Source organism: Pongo abelii, chromosome 3, assembly GCF_028885655.2.
Source record: "Pongo abelii isolate AG06213 chromosome 3, NHGRI_mPonAbe1-v2.0_pri, whole genome shotgun sequence".
Taxonomy (NCBI): domain Eukaryota; kingdom Metazoa; phylum Chordata; class Mammalia; order Primates; family Hominidae; genus Pongo; species Pongo abelii.
Window position 1 is genome coordinate 120,604,305 of NC_071988.2, and position 18,263 is coordinate 120,622,567.

The 18,263-nt window shown below is 37.9% G+C and overlaps 1 protein-coding gene across 1 annotated transcript in view; it reads right to left on the minus strand.

The window, feature by feature from the left end:
* Nucleotides 1-2,846, minus strand: part of ADH4 (alcohol dehydrogenase 4 (class II), pi polypeptide) — a 35,522-nt gene extending 32,676 nt beyond the window's left edge. Inside the window, exons 1-3 of the mRNA XM_054554781.1 lie at nt 2,772-2,846; nt 2,289-2,390; nt 1,151-1,292 (exon numbers count right to left, since the gene is read on the minus strand). Coding sequence (XP_054410756.1) covers nt 1,151-1,292; nt 2,289-2,390; nt 2,772-2,846 — 319 coding nt within the window. The remainder of the gene's footprint in view (nt 1-1,150; nt 1,293-2,288; nt 2,391-2,771) is intronic.
* Nucleotides 2,847-18,263: the final 15,417 nt, after the last annotated feature.

Below are 18,263 nucleotides of genomic sequence, written 5' to 3' on the forward strand. Positions count from 1 at the left end.
ACATGGTGAAACCCTGTCTCTACTAAAAATACAAAAATTAGCCAGATGTGGTGGCTCATGCCTGTAATCCCAGCTACTCTGGAGGCTGAGGCACAAGATTTGTGTGAACTCGGGAGGTGGAGGTTGCAGTGAGCCAAGATTGTGCCACAGCAGTCCAGCCTGGGCAACAGAGTGAGACTCTGTTTCGAAAAAAAAAGTCTGGGCAAGGTGGCTCATGCCTGTAATCCCAGCACTTTGGGAGGCCGAGGTGGGTGGATCACCTGAGGTCAGGAGTTCGAGACCAGCCTAGCCAACATGGTGAAACCCCGTCTCTACTGAAAATACAAAATTAGCCGGGTGTGGTGGCACATGCCTGTAATCCCAGCTACTCAGGAGACTGAGGCAGGAGAACTGCTTGAACCCAGGAGGCGGAGGTTGCAGTGAGCTGAGATGGTGCCACTGCACTCCAGCCTGGGTGACAGAGCAAGGCTCCATCTCAAAAAAAAAAAAGGAAAAACAACACCTTTAATTTTAGATTTAGGGGTACATGTGCAGGTTTGCTATATAGGTAAACTTGTGTCATGGAAGTTTGGTGTACAGATAATTTTGTCACCCGGGTACTAAACATAGTACCCGATAGTTATTTTTCTGAGCCTCTCCTCCCTCCATCCTTCATCCTTAAGTAGGTCTCAGTGTGCCTGTCATTGCCCTATTTGTGTCCATGTGTTCTCATTATTTAGCTCCTACTTGTAAGTAAGAACATTCAGTATTTGGTTTTCTGTTCCTACAATAGTTTGCTAAGGATAATGGCTGACAGCTTCCATATTTCTGCAAAGGACATGATCTTGTTCTTTTATAAGGTGTCATTTGTTAAACATGGAAGTTTCAGTTAGAGCTAACCTTGTAACTTTGCTTCATGGGACAATTTCTCAGTGCTATATGTAAATAAAGTGACCACATTTCCCAGATTTTATTAGACAGTTCTGATTTCAAATATTCTGTCCTATTGCTAGACTGTGATAAATTGTGTCTCTCAGTTTTACTTTGGAAAAGATGGTCCCCTTTTGTAAACAGAGATCAATTATAGCATGCCAAGCCAGGACTCTGTCAAGAATTATCTCTGAAATATTGTGACATTTCCATTTTTTCTGAATAAAATAAAATAAAATACCTGGTTTGACGTTGGTCACTCCTGGCCCAATACTTTCCACAATCCCTGCAGCCTCATGGCCAACGATCACTGGGAAAGCTAGGCCCTCAAATTTAGAATCGATAACAGTGGCATCAGTATGGCACAGGGAAGTGGCAATGATCTACAAGGCAATCACAGACTTGAATTGTGTTTCTGCAACTATATTATTGGGGTGGATGTTACATATAATATTAGGCTTGATATCATTTTAAAACTTTATAAGACTTCTAGAACTCAATAAAAGAATCACCTTTTGAAAAAAAGAACCAATAAAAATATACTAGGTTAGATTTTTTCCTCTTATAATTCATCTTTGTTTTCTACCTTTTGCTGTTGTCAGAAAATCATAAAAGAGACAGGATTGGCAATTATTGCCTCCAGGAGAGGAAAAAATAAAAGGTAATAGGGCTTATTGAAATGAAGTTGAGGTAATATACCTTTTACAGTTGAGAGAACAATAGCAAATCAAGGATTGTCTGAATTAATTACCAATGTATACCTATATTCTTCTTTAAGGTTCTGTCAGTGAGGATGTCCCATTCACTGTCATGTACAGACTCTTAATGTGGGGGTCCTCAGGGAAAATATAAGCCTGGTCAGCTTGGGAAAAATGGGGAAATTGTCCAAACTTGCCATCGGTGATCTCACTCCATTCCATGCACTCTCTTCTCCCTGTGACCTACTCCTTTCCCTTCCTCTGGATACCCAGGACCCTTCGGCTGCCTAGGGCAGCACGTCAGGTTTTTTCTTCTGTCTTGTTTTCCATCAAATTCTCTGTCTTCCTTTTAATAACACTTTCAAATAATTAGCAATTGGAAAGCAAAAACAAAACCTAACTAATTCAAATCCAAAGTGAATTCCTTTGTCTGATTCTTAGGGTAAATGATTAATGTTAAGATCAATTAAATTTTAAGCCCATTATTTGAAAATTACTAAAATAATGGATGATTTATTCCTTTTTGGGATAATGCCTGTTTTTGACTGAACCTAAAAATACAACTTCCCTGTACTAGAAACTCCAAGGCCTCTGAATCATAGCACAGAGGACTGACCTGACAGAAGCCAGGTCTCCACTTGGGGTCTTGTCTGTTCCCATCCAAGGAAAGTCTCCAGTTACCTGAATGCGAACTTCATGAGCCTTGGGGGGAGCTACTTCAACCTCTTCAATGCAAAGGGGCTTGCCTGCTTCCCAGGCGATGGCTGCTTTGCATTTAATAACCTGAAAGAGAGAAAGAAAAGGAAGAAGGAGATAGAGAGAGATTTTCACAGGGTTGGGGGTGGGAGAGAGGAGATGAGAAAAAATTAGAATATATTGATACTGTAATTTCATGACAAAGAGTTAAAGAGTTTGTAGCTGGATCTTATAGATATTATTTTAAAGACAAGGGATCTTAAAGAAAAATAAGAAGTTGAATTCTACATTATAGTTATTACATTTTTTATTTCTTGAAAAAAATAACAGATGTATTAAAGTTTACCTTGATATAATGCCTCAAGTTTTCCCCTCTATAACAGAGAGGATAGATTTATAGAGTTTGAATAAGGTAGATGGCCTATAAAAATCTATTGAGTGAACTGTTTGAAATCAGCTCTGAATTACCTGAGTCAGATAATTGCTGGAGAATAGGTGTGTTTTACATCTTTGCAACTCGAAGTGTGGTCCTCGGACAAGCATTTATTCACATCACTTGGGAATTTGTTAGAGATGAAAGCCCTGCCTCAAATCCACTAAATCAAAATCTGCATTTGAACAATATCCCCAGAGAATTCATTAAAAGTCTGAGAAATGAGGCTTACATCATTACTAAATTTATCTGTAGGATATAAATTAAATAAAAATTTCATCTAATTGTAAGAATTTGGGTAAAGATGAATGAACAGAAATTAAGTATTTAGGATTCTATAATCCCAATTTTTTCTAGCCTCAAATTATATTTTTAATTTCAAATATAAGCAACATTGAAAGAAAGTAGAAAAACAAACCTATAATCTTCTGTTCTAACACTACTATGCTTACATTTGGTATACTTTTCCCAAAGTCTTTGACCACATGAATATCTATTTTTCAATAGTTACCTAATTTTGAATTATGTTTTTGAATATTATTTATTTTGTTTCAAATGAAGTATATATTAATTACAGGAATTTTCAAAATGCCAAGGCCTATCAAGTTTTTAAAGACAAAAAATAAAATAAGATTCATCTGTAAGCTCATCACCCACTTTATGCTTTTGATGCAAATTCTTTGAGTATCCCCAAATAAGATACATTGTCCATAGTATTTTGTAATATACTTTTTCTACTATTAATATACTATGAATATTTTCCTATATTCTCCTGCAACATTATTTGTAACATATGCATATTCTATTTTATGGTTACAGCACAGTTACTTAAATCTCTCTTCTTTTGGCCATTTAAATAATATTAATATTAACTGAACACCCTTGTAATAAACATTTTGGCAATCCACAGTTCATTTCCCTAGAATAAGTTCCTGGCATAGGGGCCACTCATATCCTTTTGATCAACTGTAAGTCACTGCTTCCTGAGTTCCTGAAGGAAGCTTCTTTTAGCCAAACGTACAAAGACACAGAAAAGCACAAACTGAACAAAGATAAAGCTTATTTGCTTACTTTGCCATTGGTGCCCATTTTTCTTTGGGAAACTGTGTTGGAAGTTTCTTTCTGAGTTAAGAAGGCTTCAAACTCCCACTCAGGGAGTTCTGTGTCCTATAATGAGCTGTTTTTGAATAAATACCGTTCATGTTGCTTAATTCTCCAATCACTTTTTCTCCTTTGTTGCTGTAATTAACAGCCCTGCCAGCCTCTTACCACATCATTTGTACTACTGGACTTCAGCTGCAAACCCCATTGCCCCCAGTGAGCTCCAAGATTTTTTAAATTCTTTTTTCTTTTATTAAAAAATATAAAATAATAGAGAAAAGCCCATTAAACATATAAAGATGAATTAACAAATAATTATGAAGTAAAAAAAATTTCTACTCCTCAGAATCGCCCATTTAACTTACCTGTTCTTCTCCTTCACAACCCTGATAATCACTTCCTTGCATATTTAGTGGTTTACTACCTATTTAAGCTTCTCTATCCAATAGTTTAATCTAGCAAAGCCTTTTTGAGAATGGAATCATAGTGTATGTATTGTTTCATGTCTTTTTTCTCCCCTCTACTCTATGTGAGAATCATTCACATTGCCTGTGGCTATAGCTTATTTTCATTACTCTAGAATATTCCACTGTATGAATTGAACATAATTTATTCATCCATTTTCCTTTTTGCTGTTTTTTTTCTCTTTGCTTATGATGAATTAGTGGTTACATACAAATTCTTTTCATGTACTTGGTTGCACATATGCTTGAGTTGCCTTAAAGAAAATTCAGAACTGATATTCAGCCAGTACCCACTATGAAGGCCATGCCAATTATCAAAATATTGAAATATTTTTATTCAGCTTGGTAAAAAGTCACTATCCCAAATCCCCAAGTTCCCCTTCAACTCTGTTGCAGCCCTGCGGGCCCCTATTTAGTCACTGCTAAGGAGCTACTCTTTTTGTCCCGCCTGATGTGTGAGTCCATCAACCAGCCCTGATGGTTCTGGGTCTCTGGCTGTCCCCCCAAAACAGAGTAGTCCCTGGATCCCCAGTAGATAAGTACCTAGTGTCCATCTGACCTCCTGTGGCTGTGGCCACCAGTGCTGTGGGTCAGAACTCCCCTGGAGTCACATGTGTATGGCCATTTGTGAGAAATGGAGTTTCCTGTCTGTACTGGTTGTTAAATATTTTTTGACTAGTAGTGGAATTAAAGTCTTCAACTTTAATAGGCAAGGCCAAGGAATTTTACAGAATGGCTTCACCTACCAGCAGCAGTGTATGAGAGTCCTTGTTGCTCCACATCCTCACCCATGCTTGGAATTGGCAGACTTTAAAAATCTTCTTAATCTGATGGTGCGTAAAGATATCTAATTGTGTTTTTAATTTGTATTGATCTGATTATTAATAAGGATAAGCACCAGTCCTGTACTGGAGTCAGCTCATATTGATTTTGTTGTGCTTATTCTATTAACTACTGAGAGATGTTTAGAAATCATTATGTTTACTCTAATTTGATCATTACACATTGTATGTGTGTACTGAAGTATCATAGGTACTTCACAAATATGTACAATTCTTTCTGTACATATTAAAATTAAAAATAAAAATGAATAAATAACAATAAAATTATTTTAAATAATAACTAAAAATAAAAAGAAACAAAAATACATCATTATTATGAATTTGTTAATTTCTGATAGTACTTTTTTTTACTTTACATATCTTGAAGTTTTATATTACGTGCATGCAAGTATTCTGTGTTCCATGTGTTTTAAGAAATTTAACAACATTTTTACTATCTTTCCCTGGCAGTGTGTTTTCATTGTCTACATTATTTCTTTTAATAGTCCCCTAGTATTCCACCATCTCTTAAATATTTCAGTTGTTCTATTAAACTTTTGGAAAGCATAATTTATACTCTTTGTTTCCACTTTTTCACTAACCACGTTTCACTCAACTCGTTTGATTTCCATCTCTTTGTTCTATTGAAACTGTTTTCCCCAATGCAATGCATGAGTTTTTTTCAGTTTGCTCTGATTGGAACATCTACTGTGGCCAACGAACTCCTTTTATTTCCTGAAGGTGCTTCTCCAGGTTCCTATCTTGCATCCCCACTCTTTCTATTTGGATATGGTCTTTTTCCTTTTTGAATCTCTGTAGCACTCATGTTTGCATAACTCTTCAGGCTTATACCTAAACAGGCAAATGAAGCAAAGTAAGTTTTGCTTCATTTTGTCTCGTGTTCTGTTACTTGTGCCTTTTTTGACAACCTGTTTCCTACCTGTAGCCTCCTTAACTGTAGAGATTGTATTTTATTTACATTTCATATCCTGAAAAGTATACTTCAAAGCCCCGAAAAAATACTAGGTGATTACTAAATGCTGGTCAAATTGAATAATGACCTTGGAAACACAATTGGAATTAACACTCTTTTCTGAATGCTTGATATGCTCTTTTCTGAATGCAGATATCAAGCACTTTGATAAACTTCTTTGAAGGTAAAGATGGTCTTTTCCTTTCTATAAATATCAAAGGACCTGCTGAGAATTGTTTTGAGAGGAGAAGGGAGAAGAGGTTTCAGAATAGTAAATCCTGGGCATTTGAATGTGAGGGCTTCTCCTAATGGAAAAAAAGAAAATCATGGATTCTTCTTATGAGAATGATTTTACCTTTTGTGACTTTTCATTTTTGGGCTTCTAGATGTTTTCAAAATTCCCAATGTTATATATACCTTTAGAAATATAATTTCTCTTCCATTATATTAGCATAAATAATAATATTTTATAATATTCATCATTCTCAACTTGAATACCCAAATAGCACATTTGAAACCCAAGATGATTCAAATTGAACTCGCTGGGTTTCTGCACCAACCATTCCTTTTTTTTTTGAGAAAGAGTCTTGCTCTGTCACCCAGGCTGGAGTGCAGCGGCGTTATCTCGGCTCATTGCAAGCTCCACCTCCTGGGTTCACGCCATTCTCCTGCCTCAGCCTCCTGAGTAGCTGGGACTACAGGTGCCTGCCACCACGCCCGGCTAATTTTTTTTTTTTTTTTTTTGTATTTTTTAGTAGAGACGGGGTTTCACCTTGTGTTAGCCAGGATGGCCTTGATCTCCTGACCTCGTGATCTGCCCGCCTCGGCCTCCCAAAGTGCTGGGATTACAGGCATGAGCCACTGTGCCTGGCCTCCTTTCTCCTTATTTTTAAAATAATTGTTTATTTTCTACATCTAATGACATCTCTCCTAGATTCTAAAACACTTTCCTTTTCATGTTAAAATCTCTGTAATCAGTTGCTTCTTACTATTGATGGCATGTCATAGTTTAATTGGCAGCATTTTTCTTTCATAATGGTACATAAAATTATGGCATATCTGACAATCGATGTCTTAGCCCTCATAAGGTAGAGTAGTTGTAAAAATGTATAGATTGCAAATCCTCAGCATTTCACCCATTTGTCTTTTTTTTTTTTTTGAGACAGAGTCTTGCTCTGGCACCCAGGCTGGGGTGCAATGGTGCAATCTTGGCTTACTGCAACCTCCGCTTCCCGGGTTTAAGTGATTCTCCTGCCTCAGCCTCCTGAGTAGCTGGGATTACAGGTGTCCACTACCATGCCCAGCTAATTTTTGTATTTTTAGTAGAGACGAGGTTTCACCATGTTGGCCAGACAGGTCTCGAACTCTTGACCTCAGGTGATCCGCCCACCTCGGCCTCCCAAAGTGCTGGGATTACAGGCAAGTCACCATGCCTGGCCCATTTGTTTTTTTCACCCTATACTTCTACATTATGGTTCATTTCCTCACTGTTTCTTTTTTTCCTGTTTTAAAAAAAATTGAGATAAAATTTACCATTTTAACCATTCAAGGTGTACAACTTAATGTTTTCAAAATATATTTACAATGTTATGCAACTATCACCACTACTAGTTCTAGAACATTTCTTTTTTTTTGAGATGGAGTCTTGCTTTGTCACCCAGGCTGGAGTACAGTGGTGTGATCTCGGCTCACTGCAACCTCTGCCTCCTGCGTTCAAGCGATTCTCGTGCTTCAGCCTCCTGAGTAGCTGGGACTACAGGCACCCGCCACCATACCTGGCTAATTTTTGTATTTTTAGTAGAGACAGGGTTTCATCATGCTGGCCAGGCTGGCCTTGAACTCCTGACCTCAGGTGATCCACCTGCCTCGGCCTCCCAAAGTGCTGGGATTATAGGCATGAGCCACCATGCTCGGCCAGAACATTTCAGTCACCCAAAAGAGGCCCCATATGTGCTAATTCCTCCTTCCATTTAGCTTCTGGCAACCACTAATCTATTTGCTGTTTCTATTGATTTGCCTATTCTGGACATTCCTTGAAAGGGACTAATAATGCTGGAGAGTGCTGAAAATGCTGAAATGCTGAAAAGTGGTGGACATGTTAGGGCAGCAGGAGCCTAGGAGAGCCAGAGTAACATCATTTTCAAATAAGCTCTATCTTAAAACTAGCAAGGCGTATTCCTTGCCAGTCATGACCTATGGTCCTAAGATGTTTACCACTAAGGAAGCAGCTTGGTAATGCCTGCAAGGACAAACTCTTGCAACAGAAAAGTCCAGATGTTACAACACCTATAACAATATATGCTTTCAAGATATAGTTATGCTTCGATGGACTTACACACTAAGATATCAAGGATAGTTTTCTTTAAATCAATAGAATAATACATTTAGTCATGCTGTCAGCCCACCTGCACATAGGCACAGCTTAGTTTAATGTTTACATAGGCAAGACCCCTATATAAGAAAAACTTAAAGACAGTGCATTCCTCTGCTTTCATTTTGAGGATGCTTTACTGGGTGAGAGAGTGGCTTTCAGTAAACTATCTCTTCTCACAGAACTCTGAGACTTACCTTGAATTCCTTCCTGTGTGAGATCCAAGAACCTTTTCTTGGGGTCTGGATCTTGAAAAGACCCCTTTCTAGCATCATCTTCTGGGGACACTATAAAAGGACCTTGAGATGTGACCTAATGCCGAGGAAATTCAGTCTGCACAACACTCATTGGCCCCTCTGGTAAGTTGGGTCCATCTGGGTGTCCTCTATTAGGTTTAGGCAAAGCTGATATTCAGGTTAGAGTCTAAGCCCATGAGGTTAGAGCCCCTGGGGTGTAATAAAAATGGAAGTAGCCTTGCAAGATCTTTGCCATTGTGTGCTTTGGATTAATCCACCTGATCCCCTTTGCCAGGTATGGAAAAGCTATAGTTCTCATCATTTTCCAGCTTGATGCCTTTGCTTTTACTGCAGCTCTATGCTGGCCTTGTATGGCTGGCCCAGAGCTTCACTACTTTCACTTTTCATGCTTGCCATCTGATTACCACATCTGAAGTTCTTTGTTTCTCTCTTTTCTTTCTGCCTGTTTTGAATCTGCTGTTACTAGGCTACTGGCATTGAGATAAAGCTTATTGTTCAAAGTTACTTGGAGATTTTGTTTTTCTTGTAGAGATCAACCAGTTCTGGCTAAAATGTGAACATTAGAAACTCATTTGAAACTGAAGGAAAAAAAAAGGCGAAAAAGCCCTTTAAAAAAAAAAAAAACCAAACCCCCACCAAAGACCACTTTACCCAAAGTTTTGGTTTACATCTTTCCTTGGATTACTTGTTGGATGTCTGGGTGATTTCCAATTAAGAAAGTTTATGATATGGGAAAAGATGTTTCTGAAATTGTGGAATGGTTTTATCTGTGAAATGCTAACATCTGACAAATGTTTCAGGATTTCCTGCTTCCTAAGTTTCTGGATTCATGGATGAGTGAGTGACCTTTGCTGTCCCTTCTCTTCCCTTTCTTGTCCCTTTTCCTTTTTGCACTCTGCTTAGCCTTCTGAACCCAAAGAGACACAGAGATACCCATGTTCCTTTTATTCCCCAGGGATTGGGCGTTAGGGGTCCCTGGTTGTTGGATCCTTTGGGCCACGTCTGTGGAGGAACCTGGAGTTATGGGATCCTCCAGGTCGGCTGCCACCCTGTTGGGCAGGGTTTTTCAGCCTTTAGGGGTCTAGGGTTGCAATGTCTCCCTGATGGATAAAGTGTTTGAGGTACAGAGAGATATTTGTCAGCACCTACTGCTTCTTGGTCCCCCTTGTCCCTTTTTTCTGTTGCATACTTGCTGTCTGGGCCTCACTAGTGATGGATGTCGATCTATGCTTGCATGCCCTGAAGTTAATAGCTATCATTTTCTTTCTGATCTTGATGATTTTTGTTCTTTGGGTTATTTAATTTGGCATCTCTCTGGACAGGATTGGAGAGAAAAGCCTCCTGGGATCTAGTCTTATTGAGAAAAAGAATCATTTTGTCAAATTCAGAAGTTATCTAAAGGTCAACTCAAATTATGAACTTGAAAATGATTACTTATGAAACAAAGTGAGAAAGAACCAGTAAGTAGGGAAGAGAGAGAGAGACATAAAGATATGGATATGAAGATATATTTTTTGGTAACTCAGGTTATAAAGAAAAGAGAATAATTTTGCATGAGAAAGGAACTTGTATGGTAAATTTCTGTCCTAAAATAAAATGACTGATTAAGAAAAAGGGAAGTTTAGGACAAGTCAGAAAGTCCAAGCTTGCTGTAGCTGGTCTGTATAAGTTGTGATAAGCTTTGTGAAAGGGAATTTATGAAAGGAATTTTGTATGTGATTAAGTTGGTTATAATTAAAAGGGAATAACTTATAATACTCTTTCTAGGGTTAGTCCCCTATGTTAAAACAAGATTTTCTTAAGGTGTTGATTTGCTCTTAATGAAATTGCAAGAAATTTTACTTTTAATTTTATAATCTGTTTCTTTTAAAAATTTCTCAATCATGTCTCAGTTCAACTTTTCTGTGTCCTGCTGCTTTCAGCTTTTTCTCCCCTTGAGAAAGCCTGAGATAATAACTCTCTCCTTCAGCATTTTTGTTAGCTCCTGTAACTTTTTTCTTCCGGTTCTAACTGTTGTTATGGCCTAATGCTAAAATGTTTTATGTTGCAAGTTTAGAGAAGCAATGCTTTCCTCCAGTATAATTTGATTTTGTACTCTTGGCTTTTCTTGATATGTCTAAATTTTCAATGTAATCAGAAAACTCATGCTCTTCCCAAGAGTCACATACTCCCCGCTCTACTGATAACCTTGAACATACCTGTGTCTTGTTAAATTCAAGCACTTTTTTTCCCATCAAGTTTGACTTCCAGACTATCTAAGTGAGCTTCTCACAAGGAGAAGCAGTCATATTGCAGAAGTTCTTTTTCGACTTTTTGGTAACTGACTTAAGAAACAGGATTTCGTATTCCTATGTCTTTATTAGGTTTTCAACTGCTTTTAAAAAACTTGCGATTTAAAAGGGCTGAAGTTTTTACATCCATATGACCTTCTGTAGGTTCTCTTTAAAGTCTTTTAATTACCACTTTGGTACATGAGTAACTATTATTTTACAGTGACCTGTTCTTCTGTTTTTATCAAATGTTTTAAGCCTTCATCATTTTTAACAAACTTCTTCAAAATTAAACCCTAAATGAAGTCTGACTAATTGCTGGGGATTATTAAAGCTATAAAAACCAATCAAACAAAGTTATAAAATCTTCTTACAGCTTCCAGTCGGGTCATGGACTTCATTATCACCATCTCTAGCTCCCTTGTAAAAGGTTCTTATCAGGTACTATTAATTAATCCTGTGCTATTAAGTTACAGGGCTTTGACTCCTTAGTACACATATGTTATCTAAAGAAGGCACTGACTCATGCAAGTATCTGACATCAAACTCAAGTTAACCAAAGCCTTGTGTCTGGACCTGGGCAAAGGCAACAGAGTAAACAGCTTTCATGAAACACAGGGACAGGCCTGTATAAATAACCATTAAGATTTATTTAATAATTTTGCCTTTACCTGAAATCATCCTTATGTTTTGTTTTACCTCCAGAATTTGAAACTATTAAATCCTGCCAGGCCCAGAGACTATCACATGAGATTGTAAAGGCTGATTTTGAGGAGTAAAATTAATTCAGACCCTCCAAATCAAGGATGGTACACAGATTCCTAAATAGCTGAACAAAATGCTGTGATTTGTATAACTAATTGCTAAAAGCCCAGATTGCAGTAGGTTGACGCATAGAATTTATAGATAAGTCAATTTTGTAACTTTGCTTTTTGGCTTTTGGTTTTGGGATTTATTTTGCTTAAAAGAGGTTTCAAGGTTAATGAGTGTCTACTCACTTCCATTCCCATCTGGCCTAGTGCATTAGTTGGCTATAAGTCTTTTGACTCTAAGTCCCCTAGCCATAGAGTTTCCACCAAGGGCCATGATGGATCTGGGACAGATAACACATCTTTGGGACATGATAACACACATTCAGCATCAATATGGGACAAAATAAAAGCTTGGCATACCTTGACAAAAAGGACGGAATATAAATGTAAAAAAATAAAATAAAATCCTAAGACCCAACAGAATGGACCCCTCTCTTGATAAAAAGAAATAATAATAATAATTTAAAAAGCCTTTAAAGTGTAGTTTAGGCCATGAAGGGAAGCTGGGGGTCACATATGTCTCACTATACATCTCCCCCACCTGGAATTCAGGCACAATCGACGAGCATTAACTTTGAAATAGTGATCATAAGATTGACAGAACAGACCCTTCCTTTTTTAGGTATTTATTTATTTATTTTTAAAATTTTGATAGTTTTTGGGGAAGAGGTGGTTTTTGGTTACATGGATAAGTTCTTTAGTGGTGATTTCTGAGTTTTGGTGTACCCATCACCTAAGCAGTGTAGAGTGTACCCAATATGTAGTCTTTGGTCCCTCAACCCCCTTTCACCCTTCCTCCCAAATCCCCAAAGTCTTTCTCATGCCTTTGAGTCCTCATAGCTTAGCTCCCACTTATCAGTGAGAACATACAGTATTTGGTTTTCCATTTCTGAGTTACTTCACTTAGAATAATGGCCTCCAACTCCATCCAAGTTGTTGCAAGGGCCATTATTTCATTTTGTTTTATGGCTGAGTAGTATTCCATGGTGTATATGTTCTACATTTTCTTTATCCACTTGTCAATTGATGGGCATTTAGGTTGGTTCCATATCTTTGCAACTGTGGATTGTGCTGCTATAAATGTGTGTGCATATGTCTTTTTCACTACTGACTTTTTTCCCTTTGGATACTGGGATTGCTGGATTGAATGGTAGTTCTACTTTTAGTTCTTTAAGGAATCTCCACACTGTTTTCCACAGTGGTGGTAGTAGTTTACATTCCCACCAACAGTGTAAAAGTGTTCCCTTTTCACCACATCCACACCAACATTTATTACTTTTTCATTTTTAAATTATGGCCATTCTTGCAGGAGTAAGGTGGTATCTCATTGTGTTTTTTTAAAATTTTTATTTATTATTATTATTATTTTTGAGACGGAGTCTCACTCTGTCACCCAGGCTGGAGTGCAGTGGTGTGGTCTCAGCTTACTGCAACTTCTGCGTCCTGGGTTCAAGCGATTCTCCTGCCTCAGCCTCCCGAATAGCTGGGACTACATGTGTGTGCCACCACACTCAGCTAATTTTTATATTTTTAGTAGGGATGGGATTTCACCATGTTGGCCAGGCTGGTCTCAAACTCCTGACCTCAGATGATCCACCTGCCTCGGCCTCCCAAAGTACGGGGATTACAGGTGCGAGCCACCGCGCCCAGCCAGAAAAGATTCTTTATGGCAATAAGATGTCAAATTATAAGCAGGATCTAAGACCATGCCAGGTAAGGGTTAAGTCTCCACCCCAAGTAAACAATGTCATATGTTACATGCACGTTCGTTCAATATACATGCATCAGGACCACGTCCATAGATATTCATAGCTCTCCTGTTCAATGAGGGGACTTAGTCTTATGAAAAACTTGGAAAGAGGGAATCCCTCAAAGATTAATTACAACCCAAATGGAAGGGCCCCTATCAGGTTATTTTTAAGCACCTCCACTACTGTTAAATTTCAGCTGAATGACTAGCTGAGTACACATGTCCAAAATTAAACCTGTTTCTTATGAGTCCCTGCAGGCACCTGAGAAAATCACCACAACCCACGCTTGCGAACCCCTAGGAGACCTAAAGCTGTGGTTTTAGAGATAAACAGATAAGTAACATTCCTACTCTTTCCTATAGGTACTCAATATTCTTAACAACTCCCATCCCACACAGGTTTGCATCCCCAACAGATACCTATGGCTATGTGGTCACCCATTAGATCAGCCTATAAAAGACTTGTTTCATTTGATATTGTGAAACCCATGGTTATCAGTGTATATGAAAATGTTTGGTTCAGGGGTCAGTGTACAATATGACAAGCAAAGTCCTCTAATATACGGTTATATAACATCACTCACCTGAGAGCTAAGTGGACAATTGGCCGTATATTGGCTGGAGTTGGAGCCCCAGAGGGAAAATTTGCCTATTATTAGGCAACTCTTCAAAACTTTACTTCTTCATTTCTAAACACTGTCTCATAAAATGGGGGATGCTTTAGATGAATTAAGATTAGCACTAGATTACTTGTTGGTTGAAAATTAGCACTAGATTACTTATTGGTTGAACAAGGAGGAGTGTGCACCATAATCAATATAACCTGCTGCAGTTATATAAACATCTCAGGTCACATAGAAGAAGATATACAGAAAATACATGAACAAGCTGTGTGGTTGCATAAATATAACCAAGGCGCCAATCCCAACTGTATCTGGTCAGCCATTAGAAGCACCCTCCTGAGTCTCACTTGGTTGTTGCCCTTCCTAGGACCTTTGATAGTTGTCTTATTATTAATCTTTGGCCCTTGCTTGTTTAAATTCTTGGTAAAGTTTGTGTTTTTTAGATTACAACAATTCCACATAAAGATGATACTGACACAAAGCTTCCAATCCATCACATCTTCTGAACTGGGAAATAAAGACACCCTGCCTTTAGGTGTCTTTAGATCTGGATCAGGCATCTAGAGATTTTTATTCCTCCAATACTTGGCAGGGTCTATGCCCGTAGACTCATCAGGATACCATGTAAATGAGGACCTCCCTTGGTACCCCAGAGGCCAACTGTAGACCCTTGTGAGAAAATCCTGTCCCAAAAATGAACATCCACTGTCAGCAGGAAGAAGTTACAGAAGACCAGCCTTTGCCCTTATGATTAAGGGTCCTCTTGTAAGTAGAGAGGGGAATGTTAGGAAAGCAGGAGCCTAGGTGATCCAGAGTGACACCATTTTAAAAGAAACTCCACCTGAAAACTAGCAAGGCATCTGCACACATCTGGTTAGCAAGTATATCCTTCTGTAACTGGAATAAAAAGCGTTATTTTAGAATATGCCTATAGTTCGTAATGATTAGCCGAGGGAAAAAAAGTTCACATTGGTGTAGGAAAAGTGCCCTAATGGTCATGGGTAATAATGGGACAGTGGTTCTGGTCAGTGATTTGACGGAAGAGGTGTAGATAATATATTGTTGTAAATAATAAAAATAAAAAAATTGTTGTAAGTAATAAAAATAAAATAATATTGTTGTAAGTAATAAAGTAGGAGAAATATTTGGTCTTTTGCTTTTGGGTTAGTGCAACAGTAGTTACCATTACTTGGAGGAGAAGATAGAGAAGGACAAGAATAGGCTTGAATAAGATGAGTGAGAAGAGAGAAAAAGTCTGTAAGTGGAGATGGCCAGGGAACACCAGGGCAGCAGAATCTAACTCTGAATTTAATGCTGTTGTCTGTTCATATTGCACTACACTGTAATCTCCCTATCTTTCCTAAACCATCGGCAAAGTCTGCTATCCACTAGGGCCTTGGGTCGGTGGTGCTTTGGGAAATACCAGAAGAGGGAAAGTACGGCAAATGTGCAGTGTCACAGAATGTAGGAGGAAAGCTGGCCAGTGGGATGATTAAAACAATTTCAGTGGGAGTGGGAATTCAGACCATGTAAATGGTCTGAATTAAGAAAATTTCAAGAAATAAAAAAATGTTTCTAATGAGCCACAGTGAAAGCTCTTTATGATTTCTTTATAGAGGCTCTCTAGTGCTTGTCCTCATTTCCTGAAATCTCATGTGTATCTTACTCTCCTGGTGCCTGCCTCAAACATTCACTGTAGCAATTATATGAGCAGCCTGGAGAATCCCAATCCCAGTGGTCTCGCTCCCTGGATCTACTTTCTCTTAAAAATCATTCCCCTAAGTTTCCGTCACTTGGTTGAAGTTTAGTAGATATCTCCACATCTCCAGCTAGAACAGCACCAGAATTTCAGGACTAGAGCAATAGAGTCTGATATTAAATTCTATATCTATCTATCTATCTATCTATCTATCTATCTATCTATCTATCTATCTATCATCTTCTACAGAACAATTTGTGGGATAGTAGCTTTGGGGTCCCAGATATAGGATGGGCCTGGTCCTCCATGCTGGTTCTCCTGGGTGATATTTCTGTTAGTTTGAACAGTAATCACACTTTTATTACTGTTTCATCTTTTTTTTTCATTCTTAGACTAATTTTATCATGTGTATAAAACATACACACACCTACATCTCAAGAATAAACGTTAATCCTTGAAAATATGTGGTCTAAAACTACATTGAGGAGAGAAAGAGAGGACACTTTAATTGCCACATGATTACCACGAGGTCACCACACAGCTTTCACAAATCTACAAGTCATTCTATTTAGGCTGAGTCAAGTTCTCCCTTGGGCCAGCCAGAGTACAAATAATGGAGCAATTTGACTCTTCAATGACAGATCTCTGATTTCCAGAAAAGAGACTTTGAAATACCCAATTCTAGTAAATATGCAATTAAATTTCCAGCTAAATGACCTTTGCTCCTGTAGTCTTCATCTTGGGGAAGGGAAAGAAGAAGTCTTATTCTGTTTAATAGTTTGATTTTTATAATAGGGTTTGTCTCTGTTATAATTCTTATTTGATATTTAAAATGTTAGCTAAGAGAAAACTTCTGTTTGTTTTTATTTAGTGGGAAGAAACTAACCCTCAGTGAGTGCCTAGTTAACATCAGGCACTTTGTACACATAATCAGTTTAATCTTGACCACAACCCTGTGAGGTAAGTTTTATGTACCATATTAACAAATAAGGCAACATGCTTACCCTGTTTGATCTTTTCAGTGTTTGTTAGGGAAGCGGAGGTTTGATTTGAAGTCTGTTTGATTACAAAGTTCACGTTTGCTGTCAAATTGCTGATCTGGAAAGTTTTAGGCTGTTTGATGAAATTTGGGCTTTGTAGTCTCCCCTCTCTTACTGTTATCTGTAAATCGAACTTTGAGAAATTGTTCAGTTTTATGTTTGAGAGTTTGTTTACATTTGAGATTTTGTACTGTTATTGTTGTAAAGTTGTTACTCTATGGGATTACTACTCTAGGTCATAGAATGCAGGAAAAATGTTTTTTCATCATTAGATGAGTATCTGTGAGTCAACAATTCATACTAATATAATTATTTTAGTATTGAGATACCAGGCAAATATAACTTTTCTGTATTACTCAGATTTTACTTAAACATTACCTCTTCAAGGTGGGCCTCCCTAAATCTCTCAGACTAGGTCGGGGACCCTGAGTTACAAGCCATCTATACTTTTCCTTCATAATACTTTAAACTTTTATTAATACTTTCAAAATTTGGTGGGCTCACTTTTATCTCAGTTTCATCTTGCGATTTCTCTGGGATGAATATAACATGCAAGACTGAAGTGCACTTGCAGAATAGCAGGGAAACATCCACAGAATGGACCTGAGCTGCCCTGAGGCAGGGTCAGTGTAATGGGTTATTCCTCAAGAAAATGAAGGTCAGAGACTGGAAGATAATGCAGAAAGAGACACTGAGTTGTCAAACATCACGTATGTTTTATTGGATATTAATGAAATACGAAATGAGTGATCATATGTCAAACACCTTCACATTCTGCTAGTGGTAGAAACAAAGCACAGTCGTCAAATCAAATAAAAAAACCTAAAAGCCAGAGAACATAGCTCTAAAGACAATGAATGCCATATTTTCTAAAAGGCTTAGTATAAATATAAAAATATCTAAGTATTTTATACACACACATTGCTATTTTAGTATTTACAGTTCACCTTAGGACTGTACTTTCAGAGTTCATTTCTACAGTTCGTTACAGCTTACCTCGAAAACTAAAATCTGCTTTCCAATCTAAAATAAGTCTACCTTTTCATTCTGGCTTGGAACAGCCAATAATCTTTTTCTAATATTTACCACAATTTGTAATCATCTATTATTTGTGTGTTTATGTGTTTAATGTCAATTCCCCTTATAAGACTGTAAGCTCTGTGAAGGTAAGGACCGTGTCTGTTCTGTTCAAATCATGTACACAGTGCCTCCCTACTAATAATGCCTGACCTACTGTCATTTTATAGACTACTTGTTTACTGAATGTTGAGTGACTAGAGCCAGGAATGTCTGCACACTGAGCCAGCTTGAAATAATGACAGAATAAATTTGGCCTCTGTAGCATG